The sequence below is a fragment of the Anopheles darlingi genome, chromosome 3 (genome assembly GCF_943734745.1).
Source record: "Anopheles darlingi chromosome 3, idAnoDarlMG_H_01, whole genome shotgun sequence".
NCBI classification, from domain to species: domain Eukaryota; kingdom Metazoa; phylum Arthropoda; class Insecta; order Diptera; family Culicidae; genus Anopheles; species Anopheles darlingi.
This window is the reverse complement of record NC_064875.1, coordinates 67,000,968-67,023,467: the sequence shown is the minus strand read 5'-3', so window position 1 is coordinate 67,023,467 and position 22,500 is coordinate 67,000,968. Positions and strand designations below refer to the sequence as shown.

General features: G+C 51.9%; 1 protein-coding gene across 1 annotated transcript in view; it reads left to right on the top strand.

Annotated features, from left to right (window-relative positions):
- Nucleotides 1–22,500, top strand: part of LOC125954898 (protein grainyhead) — a 169,830-nt gene that overhangs the window by 138,343 nt on the left and 8,987 nt on the right. The window contains exons 8-11 of the mRNA XM_049685550.1: nucleotides 1,681–1,792; nucleotides 3,576–3,670; nucleotides 9,757–9,813; nucleotides 12,771–12,869. Coding sequence (XP_049541507.1) covers nucleotides 1,681–1,792; nucleotides 3,576–3,670; nucleotides 9,757–9,813; nucleotides 12,771–12,869 — 363 coding nt within the window. The remainder of the gene's footprint in view (nucleotides 1–1,680; nucleotides 1,793–3,575; nucleotides 3,671–9,756; nucleotides 9,814–12,770; nucleotides 12,870–22,500) is intronic.

Sequence of the window (22,500 nt, the reverse complement as noted above, 5' to 3'; positions counted from 1 at the left end):
CCAGCAAATGATGGCCCGCCGGTGGAAAGGCCACCGATAAAACAACATCATCTTCCGCGGCGTATGTGTGTAACTGTAAATGGTGGAATCGGAAACATATTGCAATTTTAATTAAGATTTATATCGGAGATCTTACCAAGCACTCGGACCGTTCGTCCCTCGTTTCTACCTCGTTCCCCTGGAGGTGTGCTTTGTACGCTCTCGCTGGCTATCCCCGTCCTCGACCGTATCTATTTGAACTATTCGTTAGTTTTGCCTATTTATAATAATTATTTCTTGATCTCCATCTTCGTCGTCGTCGTCGTCGCCGTGGTTGGTGATCGTCTTCACGCGATGCATCTCCCACGGTTCCTGGGGCCTTTGACACATTAGCACTGTCCACGACCACACAAAAATGTGTACGCGTGTGTTCCACGTTGGTGTCTTACCATCCTACGCACCGCACTCGCTGCACTCGACTTGCTGCTTGACAATCGCACCGAGCTGATCGCGGCGAACGAAACCATCGCTTCGCCTAAGCGCTGGAGTTTAATGCGTTTAATGTTGGTGTGCCTTGTGTGCCGAGTTTCGGCACACAATTTTCCGGTCAAATGCATTTCCCAGACGTAGAAGAGGGAATAAAAAAGAGACGAGAGAGACGACGAGCATGCACACTGATCGTTATCGTGCTGCTGATGCGCATCAAGCGACGAACCCCGAGGAACTGCCGCCGGCTCACCAATTGGTGATCTTGATTAATCTCTAAGCAAATATTTAAATGAAAGCTTACGCGCCCGGTGCGTCGTCGCGGGAACTTAATTTGTCATCCAACATGTTGCCAGGGGTTCCTCTCTCGCTAGCTGCGCCGCGTCTTCGCTGGCATGTATTTGGGGTATTGCTTCCGCCGTTTCGGCCGCGGGCTCCGGCACTTCCTAGAAAACTTCGGCCGCAATCAATCTTACCTGACTGACGTGACTCGCTGGATTTTTCCCTACTTCGGGCCTGCGCGCTTTCAGTCGAATTCCCCTTCGATCTCATCTTCGAGTCGCTCCAGCGGCCTGAGATGGTTTGCACTTCCGGCGTGCCTCTGGGGTCTGGGGGAAAACAGGGGAAAACGGGATGATGATGGATTTACTTACGCTTTTGTGTGCGGAGAAAACCGATTCATCTTGTAATGGTTGTTGCGCCGTTTGGCCACCGACGGACACACCTCCTCCTCCCAGTGGTGCTCCGCGATGTTCCTCCTCCTCCTCGTCCTCCTTTTCCGGTGAACTCAACATTGGAAACACCAAACAGTAACATGGCTCCCGATGGCGCACCATTTCAGGGAGAGGGTTTTAAACGATTCAATTACCCTCGGCGAATGACGCGCTACACACACACGGCTCGCTGAGAGATTTGAAATTGAAAATCGTTCCCTTCCCTGCAGCGCGTCGGAGTGCTGCTGCGGCCTTCTTAATGTAACCATCACGAATCGCAGCGAGTATTGTCGCTGGCCAAGCAATCCGGCGCGAGCGCGAGAATTGAATCGTGACGATGGCTTAATATTACGCCGTACACCGATGTTGGGCGGCTTTACGCTCGCAAGGATTATTTGTTTTGTCGAGTTGAGTTTTCTATTTGCGCTTGTTGGTGCGGCGACCCTTTTTGCTATTTCCATTTGCTAAACCTTCTGTTTCTTCCTTTCGCTTCCTTTTGCAGAGTGTCATTATGTTGCTGTTCCGCGAGGAGAAAAGCTCCGAGGATGAAATCAAGGCCTGGCAGTTCTGGCACAGTCGGCAGCATTCGGTGAAGCAGCGCATCCTCGATGCAGGTAAGTGTTCTGGTGGTGCTCTCTGGTGTATGTGATGATGATGATGATGACGATGAAGGCACCTTGCAAGGTAGCAGCAGGAGCAACAGTAATGAGGCATCAGTAATGCACGCACACGGCATGCAGGCCATGATCGGCGAATCGATCAGACTAAAATGTGAAAAATGTTCCGCCATTAATCGCAGTTCCGTTGGCGCGGAGAGGGAGTCCCTGGCCCTGGCCCTGGTTCTGGTGGCCGGGACCCGATGAATCCAATTATCGTGCTTTATTTATCGATTATCATTGCACCGCGCATCGCCATCTGCTCATCCTTACCAGTGCCAGTCCCCAGTGCCGTCCCGTCCCTGCCTTGATGGTGTAGGAGACCAGTTTCCAGTAAATCATAATTTTATGCAAAACACGTCTCGCATACATTCTGCAGTAGAGCGGGCAGTAGATGCGCAGAGGCGCAGGCGCAAGCACACCGCACCGATGGATCCGGGTGCTTTACGAGCCTGCCGGCGAAAATGCTGCCACCACCGCCGATGCGACAACCTAAACGGACAATTATTTAATTATATTTATTGCTTATTGGCGACGATTATTGATGGCTGATGTATGAGCCTGGAACTGGTTTATCCAGGACGAAGAGGAGGAGGAGGAGGAGCAGCAGCAGAGAGGTTCGCTTGACCTGGCCGGCTGTTTTCTTTTAATGATGGACCCAAACGGATCTCTTCTGTTGGAAAATACGCTACACGGATGGACGCAGACACATTGATACTTGATCTTACGATGATCTCTAGTGTCGTTAGCTAGCAGTGAGGGAAGCTAGCTGCCTCCAGTGAGAGAGATGATCTACCCGTTGGATTTTTAAGGAGGACCCTACTAATTGCAACGGACAGGTTGAGCAGAGGCACCGGTAAAGCACGATCAACTCCTGCTGCTTGTGATCCTAGACCATATGCTCACCGATGATGGGCTACACAGATCACAGAATCACTCGCTGCATTGTGTCCCGCGAGTCCGGTTCTGGACCCCAGGGATCCAGATCGTAACAATTAAACGTAATTTTATAGATTGCAATTTGCTGCAACGTAAACTCGGACGTGGTGGACATCGGTGTCCGTTGTTGGTCTAGTATAATCATTAGGCCTGCTCGTCTTACGCTCATGCCTCGCGCCGTGTAATTTTGTCTCCTGGCCTAGGGGTGCGTGCGTGCGTGCGTGCGTGTGTGTGTAATTAGTTGGCCGATTTGTTTAATCGCCCATTTTGTAGTTTGTCTCCGGCTCATGACAATGTTGCTCCGTGTATACTTTGCTTTCTGTGGAACTAAAGTCCCATAGTGTACCGGATCCAATGTCCAAGGGCTGCTCAAAACAACGGCAGTCCCGTGTGCTCACCTCAATTGGTTCGTCTTCATTTCCTATTGCGCCCGTAAGTGGGCATTGATTTGTGATCCTGTGGCTCAAAACACAACGAGATAGTTGATCTCATGGAACAGGTTAAGTCCGTTGATCCGTCAGCCGATAAGGCACGATTGTCATCACTAGGCTCTAGGTCTATAGGCTCTAGGCTTACCAGAAGGGGTATCCAGTGCAATGATCTCTGCTGTAAAATGTGTGTGTTGTTTGGTTTGGTTGCCTGACAGCTCACCATGTCAGGGTCTCATTAAGATGTTCGTTCTCGATTAAGATGTCGCCGGTCACTGGCTAGGTGTTGGGGAAGGATAATGCACCGTTTCTCCGATTAATATTCTCTCTCTCTCTCTCTCTCTCTCTCTCTCGCTCTCTTTGCTGCTTTGCAGATACGAAGAACTCGGTCGGTCTGGCCGGTTGCATCGAAGAGGTGTCCCACAATGCGATCGCCGTCTACTGGAATCCACTCGAAAGCTCCGCCAAGGTAAGTACTGCGCGAATGTTGAGCACCACTTGGCGCTATAGCTGTGTTCCCACGGAATTGGGAATGCGCCGCGTGCCGCGTTCCTCCACCCGAAAAATGGCGGATAAATGCACTTTTCGCGAGAGAGAAAAGAGCAGCATTCCTCTCGTTGTTTGCTGCGATACCGAGGCCCGAGGTTGTGCGCGTGTGGTCAAGAGAGTGAGGAACGTTCATCGTTGTCGTCGACATCTTCGTCGTCGTCGTCTTCGTCTGCTGGCGATGGTGGTGACGAAGACCAACCAACGACCACCATTAAGTGAACATAAATTAAAGTAATCTCATTTCCTGTGTTGCGCCTGCGAAAGAGGAGGGCTCTGGGCAGCTCTGTGGCATAAGTGCAGTCGCAGTCGGCTAATGTTCCCTTTTGCTGTCACGCACGACGATGACTCGCTCGGTCCTGCTTCGTCGTGATTCGTCGTCGATGCCCGATGTGGTGCTATCGAACTTCGAACTTCCGAGCCGGAGTAATGGAAATGATAAATCATAGAAGTAAAAATAATAACATTATTTCATTGCAATATTTATGACAACGATTTAGCCGGGCTCTGCTGTTCAGAGCGTTAGTAGCGTCTCCGGGAGCCTCAGCATCACATCGCGCATATCTACCTTGTACCGGAAAGCGCCGGGATAGGGAAGCTAATTAAGCGTGCTACCTGAATACACAGACTACTGTCTCGGCAGTAGCAGCCTCTGCAGCTGGCGCACCGTCACAGGATGCACGCTCTGTATCGAGCGAGCGCAAGAGAGAGAAAGAGAGACTTTATGTTATGCGATTTCCATTCCTACGTCCGGACGATGCGATGCGATGCGAGTCCATCATCTTCCTCGCGCAAGACGATCTGCGCACAATCTTCTTTATAACTTTATGGCCTTGGCCCCGCGTTGAGCGCCGATTGGAAACTTCGAGAGATCGAGGAAAAAGCCTTCGGAATTATCGAGAAAATTTCCGTCTTTGCATCCGAGAAATGGTCGATGGTTTATAATGATTTAATAACTATTATCGACCACGCAGAGCGCGCGATAGTGAGTCACCTAGTGAGTGCGTAATGGCTGATGGTGAGTCACCATCCATCCATCCATCAACACCGGTGATTAGTCATTTAAGCGCATGTCACCAACGGACCCACCTCTTGGTTTTTGGGGGAAATTCCATCCCTCGACCCCGGGGGCCTGCCAGCTGCGTGACATAACACACTATAGGCCTCCAGCAGTCCAAAATAGGAGGTACGGAGAATTTCGTGGACAAGTTCTAATTGAATTCTGTCATCCAGAAGAGTTTCCTCGTTGGCGGGACGGACTCGTGACAACGGCATTTGTGCGGAGCAGACACGCCGGAACCTTCATCCGCAGGCAGGCGCACGATCCTCCCTCCGGTGCCATTCTCGCATTCCCGGAACGCATGTCATGAGTTTGGCCAAAAATGGACTGATCCCTTGATTAGTTTTCCATGTAGCGCCTCCGGTACGCAGACCAAAAGGAAGAATAAATCTTGCGTGCGTGTGTGCGTGCGTGTGTGCGTCGGCGAGCACGATCTCGCGAGCATATGATCTCAGTACGATCAACTCAACTCAACTGTTGAAGTAGTGTACCGAAAACAAATCCCGTAAGCTGCTGTTGTTGTTGCCGCTCCGAAAGGCCACCATCGCGATCGATCACGCCCACGGAAACCCCGGCTGGTAGGCCGGCTGGATCGAGCGATCGATGCTTTGTCGATCGCAGCTCCACTTTGTACCGAGATGAACTGTTTGGTTTGTCTGCATCGCACACAACACACAATAATGGTCAACACGCGCTAGACCTTAGGCAACGGTTGGAAAGTGACGATGGAATTAGATCACCCCTTCCCTCGGGGCCGTGGACGTTGATCGCACCAAATGAGTGGATCGATGGACGGTGGTCGAGCGTAAGATTAATTACCCGGCCCGGCCCCGGCCAACGTGTCATGATCGTGCCAAAAGACAATCAGTCTCCGGCTCAGACTCTGGCCACTGCTAATCACTCTTTGGTTGACGGTTTGAGGGCCCCTGCCGTAGGCCCCCGTGCCGACAGGCAGGCAGCTGACATTTCAGGCCGGCTCGTGAGCCTCTGGAACGGAGCGTCACTTTTGGGAGGGACTGAGGCCTTTTTGGTGCCTAATCTCCGGTGGTCCGGCTGGTAAATTCCTCTGGTCCCCCGCGCGTGTGTGTCTGTGTGCCCTGGAATGGCTACTTTGTTTGCCATTTGCGCGGGCTCGTCATAGGTCATAGGCACTCGAAAAGAATGGCCGCCATTTTGCAGCCGAAATTGATTGCTCTCTGGAGGGCCGCTCTCGTTGAATGTCACTTGCGTACAATGTGCAGAGTTCATGTGCAGACTGCAACTGCTTGTCTGGTGTTGTCTGGCCAACGGGAACACCGTCACACGTGGTCGCAGAATAATAGAAAAACGTCGCGCGTCACGACGGCCCGTACAGCGAGCGAGCGAGCGAGTTACGCGCAAATAAATCAACTGCCAGGCCAATACTATGGACACACACACTCGCGGATGCTGGAAAGTGTTTGCAAAAGTTGTCGCCAACGTGCCCGGCGACGATGACGATTGCGTTGGTCGATCGAAACCTCCAACCGATCGATAAACAGCGAAGAGGGGTGCCCGGAGCGGTGTGTGTATTGGGTCGATAACTTCTCCTGGCCGCCTGCCTGGCCAAAGTGTGGGCAGTGATCTCTCTCTCTCTCTCTCTCTCTCTCTCTCTCTCTCTCTCTCTCTCTCTCTCTCTCTCTCTCTCTCTCTCTCTCTTCCCGGTGGCCACTACCATCATCAACGCGTCGCACGGTCACGCGGAAGTGTTGTCGCGGACGTGCGTGCGTAGGCCACTGTACCAGCCAGCCAGCCAGCCAGCCGGCCAGCCTCAAACCCCCTCCGAGAGGGACTGACTGACGATGCGTCATTGGGAAAGCAGAAACTAACCAAAGTGTGAGGAGGAGAAGGAGGAGGGACAGACGAGGTGATGTCATCGGATACGAAAGCTCTCCCTAGCCTAGCGTGTGCGGTTGTCCCACGTAACGAGACACTTTCCCGTCCGCCCGAGGGGTTTTGAAAATTAATATTTCGATTTCGAGCAGTACCTCGGGTCAGGGATGGGGAACAGAGACACTGGACTTTGGTTCCGGCATTGCTACAAAGTTGCCACCTGGATTTCCGTATCGATAAGCGGCCGAAGAACGATAACCGAGAAACGAGGAAGTGCAGTCTAGTTGTTGCATCGTGGAACGAAAAGAATGCATCTTTAAGCGATCTGAGCACAATCTACGCGTCAATTGAGACCGATTAGTGATGCTTCAAGTTCAAGAAAGTTGAAAACAAACAGAGAGACAAGAGGAAGGGTTGGAGAACGATGATAATCTCGTTTCTGTGGGACATAGGAGGAGGTTCGTTGTCACCGATCAAGTCGTTCGATTGAACGGCCTGTATGTCAGTGGTGTGCACCTGTGTGAACGTGTGTATGTGTGTGCGTTCTGCGCGCAAATAAAGCTGTCTGAAAGTAATAAAAATTGATAAAATATTACTCAAATGAACGCGCGCAAAGAACAAGAAACAGAGAGAGCGAGAGAGAGACGGGCTTCAACGTTGAACGCAAAACGGAAGAAATCAATTCTTGCCAGCATTCGCCAGCATTAGACCTTCGATCCTCTGCTCTCTTTCTCTCTCCCTCACTCTCTCACTCTCCCACTGCCGCTCTGTCATCATTGCCAACGCAATGATAAGATCGGAGGGTGCATAAACTGCACCACCCTGCACCAGCGCTGCTTGTCTGCAACGATCGCAACGATGCCGCCTCATTAATGCTGTCTGTCTGCGGCCCATTTGGCATTCGCTGGCTACCGCACTCGCTGGCCCGTCCCGATGATAAAACCACATAAGAGATGACGCCGTTTTTGGATGGAAAGGACGTGTCGAAAATAAAGCGATAATCATTAACTCGCCGTGTCCGTCGAAGCCGTAGCGGTAGTAGTTGGCTTCTGTATGCTGTAATGGCCCCAAGCGAGCCCTACATTTTGACGATCGTATGTTTTTTTAGGGACGGAACAACGAGCGTGCTATTGTATTGAGGGTTGGGCAATTGAATGGAAACTGCCTGCAGGGGCCATGGCCTGTCATCAGTGTTGCTAGTGTTCTTTGGAAAGGCGTCATCATTAGCACACACCACACAGATCGATGATTATTGATCGAGGCCGAAAAGATCGCCACTTTCAAGTACCTTTTGGATGTTTTTCGTTCTTTCTCTCTCTTTTTGTTACGGAATTCGTGGACCACCAAGTGACGAGAATCAATTGGACGTTGACTCTCGATCCACACCTATTGTGGAGTCTGCAATCGCCGACGTCACTAGAACCAGGAATCGACCATAAAAAATGTTTCGAAAGCAAACGACGATCGACGCTCACGGAGGCTGATGAGTGAAAGTCACAACAACCGAACCGATGGCGATCGATCAATCTATTGCCACATCATCAAACCATCACTGGTTGGTTGCTGGTGGTGCTGCCAAGTGTCACCGTGTGCGCGCGGTGGCCAACAAATAATGAGGTCACAACAAGCGCACGCGCACGGCGAAAAGCTGATTAGATTATTCTTGTGCCAGATGAAAATCACTGCAGCACCGAGTGCCGAGAGCCGCAATTATCGTTAAACGCTTTTAATAAGCAAAAGAGTACCGAGACCTGAGCTCACCAGCCAATCACTTTTATCACTCGACCATCACTCGGCGGTGATGGCGGTGCTGTGGATTTGAGCACCTTTTTCTCTCTCTCTGTCTCGATTTTTCTCCATCTGCATGATGACATGATGGGTGTTGCTGGTGGTGCCTATGCGGTGAGATGCTACAACCCGCTGCTGAGGGTTGAGGCATAAGCACGCGTTGCTTATGTTATGGCGTAAATTGCGCGCATAAACAAACCTTCTCGCCTCGCACCGCCTCTGTGCGCACCGTCTTGGTCGTCGCCTTTCGTAATGATCGCTGGAATCGCTTTTGGAATGCTGCAGCAGCACCAGGAGCAGCAGCAGCAGCAGCAGCAACACGCTCGATTGTGCAGACGCGCGCGCGCATCAGTGTGTAAGCGCATCGTTGCATGTTCTTATGCTGATGGTCATGAAGCACTTGAGAGCGGCTGCCTATTTATCGGTTGGCGCAACTGTCTTCATAATAATAATAATAATCATCATCATCATCATCATGCACTGGCACTGGCACCATGCTGCAAACCATTCAGTCTCAGCCTCAGTGAATCGTCATGCGAGCGAGCATCCTTTGCCATTCGCTTATGCTCCGGAGGACCGGAGGTTGGTACATACACACACACGCGGACACGGACACACGCGCGCGATGTTCGTACATCCGTAACAAATCACCTGCACCAATGATTAACTGCCATTTGCCAGCCACCGCCATCACGCGGGTGCCTCTGGATGCGCGGGTGACTCCTGCGCGGTGGGTTGTAGTAGGTGGACTGAGATTGCGACCCCAACACACACACACACACACACGCACCCGTGTCCACGCGTCCAACGCAATGCGCAGAGAACGAAAACCAACGGTGGTTCTGTGGTTCTTCGGAGGCATTTGGGTTGGTGGCCGGGAAAACCGGAAAACAGACGAAGACGATGCCCGATGCCGTTAGTGGTCGGTGTGCGCGGGTGTGTCATTTGCCACCGCTACGATGGAATGTGTGTATGTCCTTCGGCCGAAAAGTAAGGGGACTGAACGGAGGCAGAGAGCGCAAGTTACAAATTGTGGAATTCCATGTCCGGTTCCTTCCCCGTGCGGGAATGCAGTTGCATCCGAGGTCTAACGGTCGCATGCGCGCCCGGGAACGGTCAAGCCAATCAAAATGTACAAATCGGAGGCGGATCTCCGTTTTGCTGCCAGCATTCCTACAAATAACCGCTGAGCTGAGCGCTTTTTGCTGCAATTCATAACACTTTGAAGACTGCACTTTACAAACTGTCCACAGCATACACTAATCCATTTTTTTTTGTTCTTCTGTTTGTCTCTCTCTCTCCATCCACAGATTAACGTCGCCGTTCAATGCCTGAGTACGGATTTCAGCAGCCAAAAGGGTGTAAAGGTAAGAATAATCGGAAATATCTCACAGCCAGCTTCCAGCGAGTCAGCGAGTAGTCCTGCATTGTGCTTCTGAGAATCCTAATCTCGATGATCACGCGGGCTCGTGATTGTGTCTATATGTGTGATAGGTTAATTTGCTCGCTCTAGCTCTCCCACTCGCTCCATGTCCAGCTTTGGCGTTTAGGTGGAGCCAATAGGCCGCCATCGTAATGCTCATAATTGATTACTTAACCCCCTGCACGGCCCCGTTTTTGATCGATCCGTTTGCGTCCACTCTTATGGGCTCTTATGGAGGCCTGTACGGGTCATCGGTGCAATCGTATTTGGATTTGGTGTTTGGTTGTTGCTGCTGGTGCTGCTCGGTCAGACCAGAGACCAGCGACCCACCGACACGACGTCTCGCTGACGCTGACAGCAGGTTGTAGCGCGATGATTGAGTAGCAGGTAGTTTGTTACCGCGCGAGGCCTGTCATCATCGTCAGAGTGCGCGCGCGCGGCCCTCGTCTGGTGGCTTCCGTGGTCGTGGAGTGGCTTCTGGAGAAAGCGCATGAAACGACGTTGGGGGACGTTGGAAAGGTGGGAAAGGGGCTCGACGCAGCCGTGTTTGAGTAATCGTTTGCCGTTTTGCTAGGGTGCCCCCTCAACCCTGCCCCTTTCCTTCAAGAATCGGGCTCCTCCTCGAGCAGATCATTATCATTACACGATTATTTGTTCATCGTCCTTTTTGCTTCGTGGCGATCGTCGTTGTCGACCTCCTCCTCGTGGTCTTGGTCGTTGGTAAATTACGTTGAAATTGATAATGAGCAATTATGCGCCCGTGTGTGTGCGCGTGTGTGCACCCGTGTGTTGATATGAGCTGAGATTTGATATCCATCCGGCAAACACAACGGCATCACATCGTCATCATCATCAGCTGGAGCTGGTTGCTCCATTGTGCCAGGAAATGTTCTTAACGGGCGAGTGTTAAGCTAAGGAGATTTATCTTCTCCCCAGGCGGGGTCTTTATACGATATCTGGACATATTTCAATTAGAGTCCTCGTGTCCGCACCGCGACATTAGCCGACCAAACGGAACAAGTCGTTGTCGTTGATCATACACACACACACACACAGCTCATTGGTCATCATTCTAATCTCGCCAAATTTGGTTTGATGACGCGTTATTGTTCGCGTCGTTCGGAATCCATAAACACCAAACAAATATTCACCTTCCCACCACCACCACCACCACCACCTATCGATCAGCTCATAAGCTCGATAATATTCTTGATCGTCGTCGACGGTCGTCACGGTCATAGTCCTCACCGATGCTGGCTGTACCATCGATGGTGCTCCGAAGGACGCCAAATGTCAGAATCGTTGATTGATCAACACATTTTCCTAGTAATTAACGACGAGATTAAATTTAAATATTTCGGGCCTCGACGGCTGCTCGCCGCTACACCGCACACCGCTCGCTAAGCTGGGCTGGTGCCCAGACAGTTCCCATGAAATATCTTGCCGTATGGGTGCATGCGAGCGAGCGAGCGAGCGAGCATGGTATCGTGCTTGGTAGTTATGCTAACAATGATACAGCGTCCGTCTGCGCTGCCTTCATCCGGGGGCCGAATATTTGACGCTTGTGACGGACATGTGCTGCTGCTGCTGCTGCTGCTGCTCCTGACCTGTTCACGGTTTCCTTCCTTCTGCGTCGAAGAGCGCCCATGGACACGCCGGTCTCATGGTGCTAGTGCCGCTGATCTATCTACCGCTCGACATCTAGAGCATGTCAAAATGCGTTCAACTGGGAAGGATTTTTGGCTTTCCTGAAGGATTTCTCCAGAACCTGGCCGGGGCCTGGCTGCTTTGCTGCGACGTTCCAATTAGCCAGTCACAGTCACAGCGGACGGAAGGGGTCGAAAGGGTATAGGAAAGACACAACGAGCTAGCTCCCTAGCGATCGATTGCCCAGCGATCCGTGTAGAGCTGATGATGCCTTTTGACATTTGAGAGGATCGACCCATGGGGATGAGGAGCAGATAGCCGTGGCGGCTACTCACGGGAGGAATCTCACCACGAGGAAGCGGCGACGTGAGAGCCGCGATGCGATGGAGATTCGGAATCAAGATACAGATGGACGGACTGGAAGAATGTACAGTTTATTTGCTTTACATTATGAACGCTTTCAAGACGTTTCCAAGACAAGAGACACAGGCGGCGTGGTGTAGAAGGTTTCGTTGCTGTTGGCGTTTGTGCTGCTGCTGCTGCTGCAACAGAAGATCGTTCTCCTTCTGCTCTTGCTCTGCGCCATCGTCGGACATCACTTACGAAACAAAGATCAAAACGAAGGCATGCATACAAGACAACCGTATAGAAAACAAAGACGCAAGAGACAAGAGAGAGAGAGAAAATCAACCATTTTTATCTGGCTGTCATTTGAGATAAATCCATGAATGAACATATTATAATATCTAGCATCATAGGAGGGGGTAGAGGAGAGAAAAAACAAACGAAAAGGGTACAGACGACGCGAGAAGATGGATGGAACGCGATGCACCGCGACAGCACTGCGGCAGGTGTTCTCGTTGGATGCTTCCCTGTCCCGAGGGAGGAGAAGACAAATCAATGACGGACCGGTGATAAGAAAGAGTAAGGAAAGACGGGGAATGGAAATCGAAAGGATCAAAGATCAGAACCTTCATTAAGGCAACGAACATCGCCACGTTAAGAGCATATTCAATTCCGAACCGGGGAGTGGGGTCTTTAGGGGTAAGCGATCCGTCTCCGAACGCCTCGCCGACGACTAGGCGACTCGTAGCGGCGCCTCTTATCATATCCCAGGACTAAAAGGTTCCCATTGGCCCATCGTGACATCGCACCATGATTGTGAACACTCGAGAGCTCCCTCTCTCTGGTGTAACATCGCAAACAAATGACATTTTCTAATCATTTCTCCGTTCTTCGCCTCCTTCGCCACAGGGCTTGCCGCTTCATCTGCAGATCGACACGTTCGAGGATCCGCGCGATACGAACGTGTACCACCGGGGCTACTGTCAAATCAAAGTCTTTTGTGATAAGGTAAGTAAAGGTTTCGCTTTCACTGTCCGGTTTTTTTTTTTTTGTCCATTTGCGCTATTTCGATCCACCGCCAGCTCGGTCGGTTGTTTCAATTACCTTGGCCACCGCCAGAGATTAAGCCCCTCGAGGGCTTCACGTTCTCCGCTGATTAATCTCCACGCTCGCAAGTCGCAACGCAGCGAAGAGGGACAAGGAAATGGGAAATGTCCTCATTTTTCTCGCCCCCCCCGAAGCGCATCGATCGCAATTAGCGGACCATGATGGTGGCCACACACACACACGCCCCGAAGTTTGTCTAGGTTCCGGTGCGACCACTCGAAAGGGGGCCCTAAAAGTTTAAGCTGTATAGCTACCGGTTGATAGCATATGCACCTCATGCGCATGACCAAACGGGACGCGGTTGAATTTGAATGCAAATTAATGATAATTTTATGTTGATACTTCATCATCAGCGGGCGGGCTGGGGGAAGGGAGAAGGGATGCGATTTATTAAATGACGTGGACAACGTAACGCCGATAAGCGCTTTGGCCGCAACAGATGCAGGATGCAGTGGGAATGATCGAGGATCCCGACAACCAAAGAGAGGGAGAGCGAGAGAGAGAACACATTGTTGCAGCGGAGGTGCAGCCATTTATAGCGCAGCAGCGCTCCAGGGCAGAGGGCAACCCTTTGCACACACACACCTTGCGCCTAATCGATGAAGTAGCCAACCTAACATAAGCCTGACGGTTATCACCACCATCGATCCTCGTACGTGCGTGTACGCGTGCGTTTGTGCTATGATGTGATGACAACCCTTTTGTTAGGACCGATCGACCGATCGATCGATCGTTCGCTCGATCGCCATCGAAGTGAACGGTATGCGTGCGTGTTCGTGGTGGTTTCGCGTACGCGCGGCGCCATTACAGTCGCGCCATCGCGCACCGCAATTATACGCAATTTGTTCTATAATTGATGAAACGACAGCTCATTATAGTGAGCGATCGACGAGTGGCGAGGCTGGGGAGCAGTCTCTGGCGATCCTCATCCCCTCGTCCACTCCAATCTCAATCCGAAATCGGTGTCTGTGTGTGTGTTTGTTGGCGCAACAGCCAGCAGCCAGCTCATGAGCTGCACTTTTCGGTTGGCCTCGCACCGGCCCTGCGCCACCGTCTTGCTGAGGTCATCGTAGCTGATTGTTAAAATGGTCACCAACATGCACGCACGCACGCACGCACTAGGTGCACTGCCCCCTTTTTGCGTTTCGAGGTCGAAATCGCCACAGATGGTAATGGCGACACGACGAACGCACTCTCACACTCGCTTCCTCGCAGGTCGCGATCCACAGGTGGTTCAATAAACCTTCCTACCTCCACCCTTCCGTACCGTGAACTCACTTTTCGCTAAAGTGTCCCCTCGAAGGCAGGGGGATGCTCTAATTAAAGAGTCATCGCCGATCGGCGGATCAGCGGAACCAACGAAACGGAATGGTGGCGCCCACAGTGAGCCACCGTCTCGAGGATAAAGTCATAAGCGTGTGTGTGTCATTGGCATTAAAATGGTCTTCTTTACGGACGGAGATCAGGCCTCTGGTGCTAAGTGTTCGAAGTCAGATAAAAAGTAATTATTATTGTCACCGACTGGCGACTGGCGACCACTAGCTGGCCGGATTCACTAGGATTCCCTGGACCTCCTGTGCCATCAACAGCGCTCTAGCGCGCAACATCATCATCGTGATCATTGGGAGTTGGCGTTGTTGTTGTTGTTGTTGTTGTTGCAACCGCTAGTGCAAGCGGTCAACGATTTGCATAAATACCGTCACACGGCCGCGCGCTTTGTGAATGCAAACGTTTTGTCCGTGAATCCCACGACATCAATTTAGATGTTCCGCGTTAATCGTCTGTCTCCTCGGACCAGCTAGTTTTATGAGTGAGCGAGGACACTCACAGACAAGCAAGGCACACACGGAGACACTCGATCGCTTGATCTCTGGGATCGTGTGGAACCATCGTGGCAAACGCAAATCAAATTAATGGTCAATGTTACACTCGCCTCCCGGTGACCGACTCCATCACCTTCGTGCCAAGGAGGAGAAGAGAGAGAGATGATGCGTCATACTGCATACTGGTCTGGATGGAAAGGCCCCAGAGTGCAACGATGCACACGGAGGTACCTTTGGTTGTTGCCATTTGATTTTACGATAAATTCCTCCAACATCCCCAACAATGTAACGTGCTACGCGTCGCGATAGTCACAGAAGGTCATTTCTGAGGGGAGAAGATCGAGAATGGTCCCGTCGGGGGTGTCTGCGTGTGTGTTTGTGCATCTAATATGTCCGATCATTCGCTCGATCGTGCCCTATTACGCAGAGACAAGAGCTTCAAAACTTTCCTTTTTGTCCACCTGTGTGTGCGCACACTCACGCACACGCACACGCGTTATGTAAACGAATGTATCAAGCAGACGCCTAGAGCGACACCCAAAAGGTCCGTCCTCCCTCCAACAAAAAGGTGGCCAGAAATTCCAAAGTCGTCGCCGTCGTCGTCATAACAGGGCCCCGCAGTGTTATGTGGTATGCCCTAGGACACACACGCGCACACACACACGCAGCCCTCGCTAGAGACACTTCCCGCCTCAAAACTGAAGCAGCGACAAAGCGAAATGGGAAGGTTATTATGATAACGAGCTTGCACTAGCGATTGAGACGTTTGACAGGTGTCAAACGCGACCTAAACTGATCGAACTGACTGATCGGGAGCACCAGCAGCAGCAGCAGCGCATGCGCCGGATTTTTGGGAAAGATAGTACGATCAGTCGAACGGTCGAGCGAGCGATCGAGCGAACGATCGAGGGTGTGGTTTTTGGGGGCGTTTAGCTTGGTACACTAATGGAACCGAATGGATGGGCCAAACATGGTTCGTTCGTGAGGCTCGCGATCGCTCGTCGATATGCTGCTTTCGCTGACTCTAATGTACATAATCGTTATCGCCTCGAGCAAAACTCGTGCACACCGAGCTGATGTGTGTGGCGAACTAATTTGAATAAAGTAATAAGAAATGTTTATGCAAAAATCTCCTTCATTTCGATCTGCTGCTGCTGCTGTGGGAGGCGCAAAGATCGATTGAAAAGTTCCCCCCTTAGGGGGTGGATCGATCGCTAGAATAGAAGGAAGTACACTCACACGGCAGTTTGCACATGCACGCACGGGTGCATATTCACGATATTGATTAGCTTTAATTGCATCTCGTCTGGTATTTGTGTGTGTCTGTGTGTGTGCTCGATGAAGATCACTCTTCCGTTCAGCCGCGTACCGACGGACGACAGCTAACACAGGCTGGAATGGAAACGACCAAACACGATGTACGACTGTCAACTGCGTGCCACGCAAGCAACGCCATCAGCAGCAGCATTCTATCGGATAAGCAAAGGGGTTCCAGTTATAAAATCATTTAATTGAGCCATTTATGCATTAATTATTCATTTTTTATCGCCACCGCCACCCGGCTGGCTGGCTGAGTGCTGGCTTCGCAATCGAGAACACGATGGCGCTAATGATGATGCTGATGATGGTGATCGTGGTGTTAGTGGTAGTGGTGGTGGTAGGGTTGCGGTTTTCGGTTTGACGAGAAGGAAATGCAGGAAAACAAAATCCTCATCCCGGATTGCCGTTGATCGGGATTCCTCGTTTGATTCCACAGACCCTTTCCTCCCTTCTCTTCATTGGTGCATTTTCATTGAATAATCTGTCAGCACACACAGACACACACACACGTGTGCATGCATGCGAAAAGGGGATCTCGTATATAAGCTTCTCGCACCGCGAGTACTGCTGCTGCTTGCTTAATCCACTTCGACCACGATAAGAAGAAGGATGGTGTACTTGGCGGTGCCCTCGGCCCTTGCCCCTGTCTTCTCGTCCTCGCCATGCCTCGTGTCCATTCACAACATTTCGCAAAACACGTCCCTCCACCCCATGCCAGCCAGCCAGCCGAGGGATTAAAAAAAAGGGAGGGATTGCATATAAAACTTTATATCAGTCTGCAGCAGGCGACACACTTCCCCTACACTTGCCCTGCTGGTCATTGCGCCCACCTGTCAGACTGATGGTGGTGGTGGTGCTGGTGGTAGTGGTGGTGTTGGTCCACACACACACGCCGCTTGGTTGCTATCGGTAACGGCGAACCTGCCGGATGCTGCGCCCGGATAGAGGGACCGTGGCCTCTGGTTAACAATTTTTCAATAAATTTTATTGGAGTGATAATGGTCCGCCACACGTCGCCACACGTCCGACGTCGCCGTCGCCGTCGTCGTCGCCATGATGGTTGCTGAAAAGGAAGCAAACTACATTGATAGATGGCCACCGCACGGGAATGTGTAGCAGTGGTCGATGCTTCGCTGCACGGGCAACCCTGGGAACCGCTCGTCTCATTACTCGACCACGACCGTGTCGGTCGATCGTTGGCGACACGATATTAACAATGTTCTGGCTCCCAGGAAGGGCAACAGTGGATCGAGAGGAACAGAGCGCATGAGCGTGTGAGAGAGAGAACGCAAGAGAGTGATCCTGTTATTGTCGACAACAAGCTGCCCGACAACGTGTACCCCATTCTGATCGCTAATGAGCCGTATGGGTAGGACTTCCGTTCTTTATCATGTTTTGTGCTCCGATACCGCGCACCACACATTCCCACCTCACCCGGTTTATTGGGACATGCGAGACAGCTGTACAGCGTGCAGAAGACAGGGAGGAGGATCATTGCAAAAAAAAAAACATAAGGAGCTGAGCGTACAGACGACAGAGGCAGAGGCTGATTGTATTCTTCATCTTTGTGTCGTTTGTTCCTTGTTTCCTCGGTTCGGCTTCCTGCTTTGCTGCTGCAATGCCAAGTGCACGCTCCGGAATCGAGGAGCGGGATACTCTCCTCGCACCTGTGACAGTGACATTTGTCGATCGCTCGACGATTATTGGTTTGTAATTTATTTGTCTTCCATTCCCTCCAATTGCGACGAGCACCACGGCGAGAGGTGATGGTGCGTAATGCGTGGATGTCAACGCTTGTCGCTTCATCATCGCTCGAGATCGCTGATCGCGTGTGACGATCGTCGCCGGCGTCGACAGCGCACCTGAAACTGTGAGAACGCGCTGCTCGAGATCGCATTAAATTTCAGATTTCAATCTATGCGCACAGCTGCTCGGCTTCATTCTTTCGGCAGAACTCATGCAACGGAGAGAAGAAAAAAACCGTTCCCAGTGGCGTGAGTGAGTTATTGCCTTTTCCATGCTCACACTCTAAGGAATCAACCGGGGTCTGGTGTCCTTCTTAAGACACCGCCACCAGCGTCTTCTGTGGTGTGCGCACCCCTTCGGTGTCAGTTACGCTCGCGATCGCTCGCGATTGTGCTGTGAGACCAGTGCTGTGCTTTCTAATAAATCCCCGCGGCCGTGATATCATGCTGATATGATTCCCTTTTTCGCGCGCTCGCTCCCGGTCCCATAAAGCATCGCAGTCTTTGCGTGTTGATCGCTGTTGATCAGCAACAACAGCAACAACAGCAACAGACAGTGTGGAGCGAAAGGCCATTTGCTATCCGGCTGTCGTCCAGCCTTTCAATGGGCCGCGATCGATCGATCGCGATTCATTCGCGGCTCCGACGCGGGTTCATAAATCTTCTGCTTCTACTCTAGGGGTGCACCTGCATCTCTAACACATGGCTCGCAACCGCGTCCGTTGCCCGAATTTGAATGATTCGGTTTTGGTTCCTCGTGAATTTTATGCGCAACGCCTCGCCTCGCGCGCGATCTACGCAAATGGAGGTCATGCGTTGAGTCACCTGAAGCAACCAGCTGCTGCCGCTGCCGCTGCCGCTGCTGCCATAAATCCTTTTGTGCGAACACGCCGCGAGATCAGCAGCCATCGGGCGCCGGCCGATTTCGAGGGAATCTCTGCTGAGAGGATCCCGGTTCGGTGGATGTGAATTATTTGCTTCATTTGTGTGATTTATATCCCACCGATTATCAGCGGCAACCCCATATGCCCCGACTGCCGAGGAGGTTGAATATATTATGCACAAATGGGGTGAATATTGATCCGGCTCGCGGACACCAAAGGTTGGCCAGGGGTGCTCCTGGATGATCTTCACTGCCGAACGGAGCGTCACGCAATGCTGTGTGCAGCCTTGCTGGTCAACCGAGGGTCATCATCATGCGGGGTTCCTCATTCTCTCTTTCCCATGGGGTGCGTCTATGGTCACACATCATTAAATAGCGAAATATATGGCATTCCCGATTAGATCTATAAACATCAGCCACATCACAGCACCAGCGAGGGAGCGAGGAGAGATTCCTAGGAACGATTCACGGATGCCGGTCAGTCAGTGTGTGCGCCATGGGGTGACCGGAGCATACCAGACCAGACTGAGCATCGAATCAGATTTATGGTTATTAGTAGTAAGTTCGATAAGAAAGAGCCCCGTTTCCGAATCCCGTTCCCTTTGTAGTGGACTACGAATCGAATCGAACACACCGTGTGGCCGCGAGCCATTCGCAAACGAAAGACTTGCAACCGACGAACCCCCTCCTCACGATCGAGAGCGATGGTTTGCAAAGCAGCACCAGCACCAGAGAGCCATTAGTAGACACTCGAAAATTGCCAATTATGCGTGTCGCCCAGAGAGTGCCAATGCCTCAGGTGTCAAAATATGACAAACACTCCGGTGTGAATTTGAGGCCGCATCGTCGTCCCTGTCCGCAGGCAGGCAGGCAGACATCCAGCGCCATCCAGCGACGCCGCCACCGCCTGTAGGCACACTTGTTTGGCGTGACTGGAACACGAGATCGGGGATGGAAAACGGTAGAAACACAAAGGAGAACGACAAGTGATTGTGGAACCAATTTTCCTCATCGCCCAATCGGTGTGTCCTTACGGTGGTCAACTTCATCGACCATTGTTCCTTCCATCGCCCTTTCGGGCTTAAGTCTTTGCGGTGTTTTCGAAAGACATTCTCTCCTTTTCGATGCGATGCACCAGACACCACACACACATCCTGCCGCACGGTTTTAATGTCTTTCTCACGATCATTTCAAGAAGAAAATCGCACGAACATATGTTTTTCGACAAAAACAGAGAGGGCAAGAGAGAGACATGGAGAAAACGAAATGTGTGTAAAAAAAGGAATCATATTTTTTAAACATATTTTGTAATCCCTTTAAATTGGCCACACTGGTACTGGTGCAACAGCCATAAAGGCACCTTCAACCAAGCCGGGGATCATACCGCCCCGGGGGCACTTACCGGCACTTGATCATCGTCAGGAGCATCTCTGGAGTGACTTTGTGTGCGTGTATGTGTGTGTGTGTGTGTGTGTGTGCACACGGTGGGCGCGCACACGCACGCCTAGCTGCCCTCCTCCTCCTCCTCCCTTGCTCTCCTTCGGTGATTATGATGAATGTAAGACAACATAATTCTTATGTTGGCACAAATAATTGCGTGCATGAATGTGTTTGCCCCCGCACACGCTCACACTCGATCCACTCAACCAGCAGCAGCAGCAACGGGCTGAGCAAAGCGCACTTCAAACTGCGTCCTAACAGAGAGCCCCGGAGAGAGAGAGAGAGAGAGAGAGAGTAAAGAAGGACTGCGAAGAGGCTCATCTCAGATGCGCAAGATGACGCCCCCTTGAATGTTTATTAAAATCCCATTATTCTTTCATTCCACGTCCCCCCTTCCGAGGACGATCATTTCTCTCTCCCTCTCTCCCCTGGAACAACTCCTTCGATAATGTACGATCTTCTCGCTTCTTGCACGCCTGATGATCGTACCCGGCAATGATGATCGGGCAACATCGCTCGTTGCCGCTTCCCTGCGGTGACTTTACGACCACCGTACCAGCGAGTGCTCCAGAAGTGGTAGTAGTAGCACTAGTAGCAGCAGCACAAGCAGCAGCAGCAGCAGCAAAGCTTGTTTGATCGCGCGTGGCCGACACCGAATTTCGCTAATCTCATTATGTAAAACCGGCCCGGTCTGGCTGGCTGACTGACTGGCAGTGGCCAGCGGCGTGCCAAGCCCTCCCGTTGCGAGCTACATAAAATCTCGAAATGACACTTGTCGTGCGCTCATCGTACACGCGGACACAGAGCAGCAGCAGCAGCAGCAACAACAACACGCGAAGGTGCTCTTGTGTGCCCCTGGGGCGCCATGAAAGACCATGAAATGGGGTGTAAATTTATCGTTCCCGGTTCGGCGACGCTCTAGCGTTGGCTCATTGTCACCTCCTTCGTCGTCGCGGCCACGGCAACGCTCCTCTTCTGGCTTGCTAACGGACGCAGCACCTGTGTTTTGTCACCTGAGGGGTCCATTCGTGCACGGGAACTGCAATCTCGGCATCAAACGTCCTCGGACCGGATCGTCATCCCGAGATGACGCACTAAACAGTATCATCTTGCACGGTTCTGGGACGGTTGCATCCTTTCACAGCGCGCGCGCTGTCAAGTACCGCTGTGTGTGCCAGTGGTGGTAGTAGTAGTCATGACGCGGTCAAACAATTTTACGATCCCACCGCCGTGCGAACTCGTTTGCCTATTAGTAGGACAAACGGGCGCTGCAAATGCATCGCTTCCATTCATTCGATTAGCGCGGTTCGATTCGCCGGAGAAGCGATTCCGAAGATCATAAAACGCTGAAATGTGCCAAGTTCCCGTGTCGTGCCGCCTTCAACGAGTGAGCGAAGAAGGAGCTGGTTCACACACACTCTCGGGCCCCCTCAATCCTATGTCACGGTGGCAATCCCATATTTTATGCCATAATTTCCCCATTTCCAAACTCCATTTGCGTTGCGCTAGCCAGAGCGCAACGTTGGTGCAACGAGCGCATCCTTCTGTCCTTAAAGGGTAGCGGGCGCCGGGTCACCAAGTAGAAACAAAAAAAAGGAAAAAGAAACAAATTAAACACACGCACGCAGCAGAGTAGTAAAGTTTTATAAGCCCCATCTTTAACCTTCTTTTCATTAGTGCGCTCCGCGAGCTCGGTTTTGGCCGGTCCCAGGGTAAAGGGAGAGGAGAGGGGGGCACACGCCTGCATGCGCCCGTTTGCTACAAAGATGCTCCATAATGTAATGATCATCATAATCGTAAAAACGCATTTCGCAGTGGCGCACCGAGTGTGCGTCGGTGCGCGCCCGCGCTCGCTCCTTCGCGCTGATGGCCATTCGCATTACCCCCGGCTCGCAATTGCCCGGTGGTGCACGACGCGCACGACGCGAAGCGACGTCGCGATCCTTTGGCCGGCAGCGACGATGGGATAACGGAGAAACGCGACGCGCCCCGGAGTTCGTGTTCGAGTTCCCGTGAAGGCGGGAACCGGGGCGGGCCGGGAACTTGAGCTAAACATTTTATTGTGTCAATCAGCACGGACGGGACGGAACACGGACGACGGACAAGCATCAATCATTGCAAATCGTTTCCGGCGCAAAGGCGACGCGGCGTGGCGAGCGAATGGGGGTCAACTGTCGTTGGTCTATCGGAGCAAATTTGTCTCGAGGGTGGCATAAGCAGCCGCCCCGCGTAGTGGTGTCACCGTACCATCGTCGTGCGCGCGCCGTGCCCGTGTCTTGCCTAGCCACACACTTAACGGAACTGTCAAAATACGCCGCCGC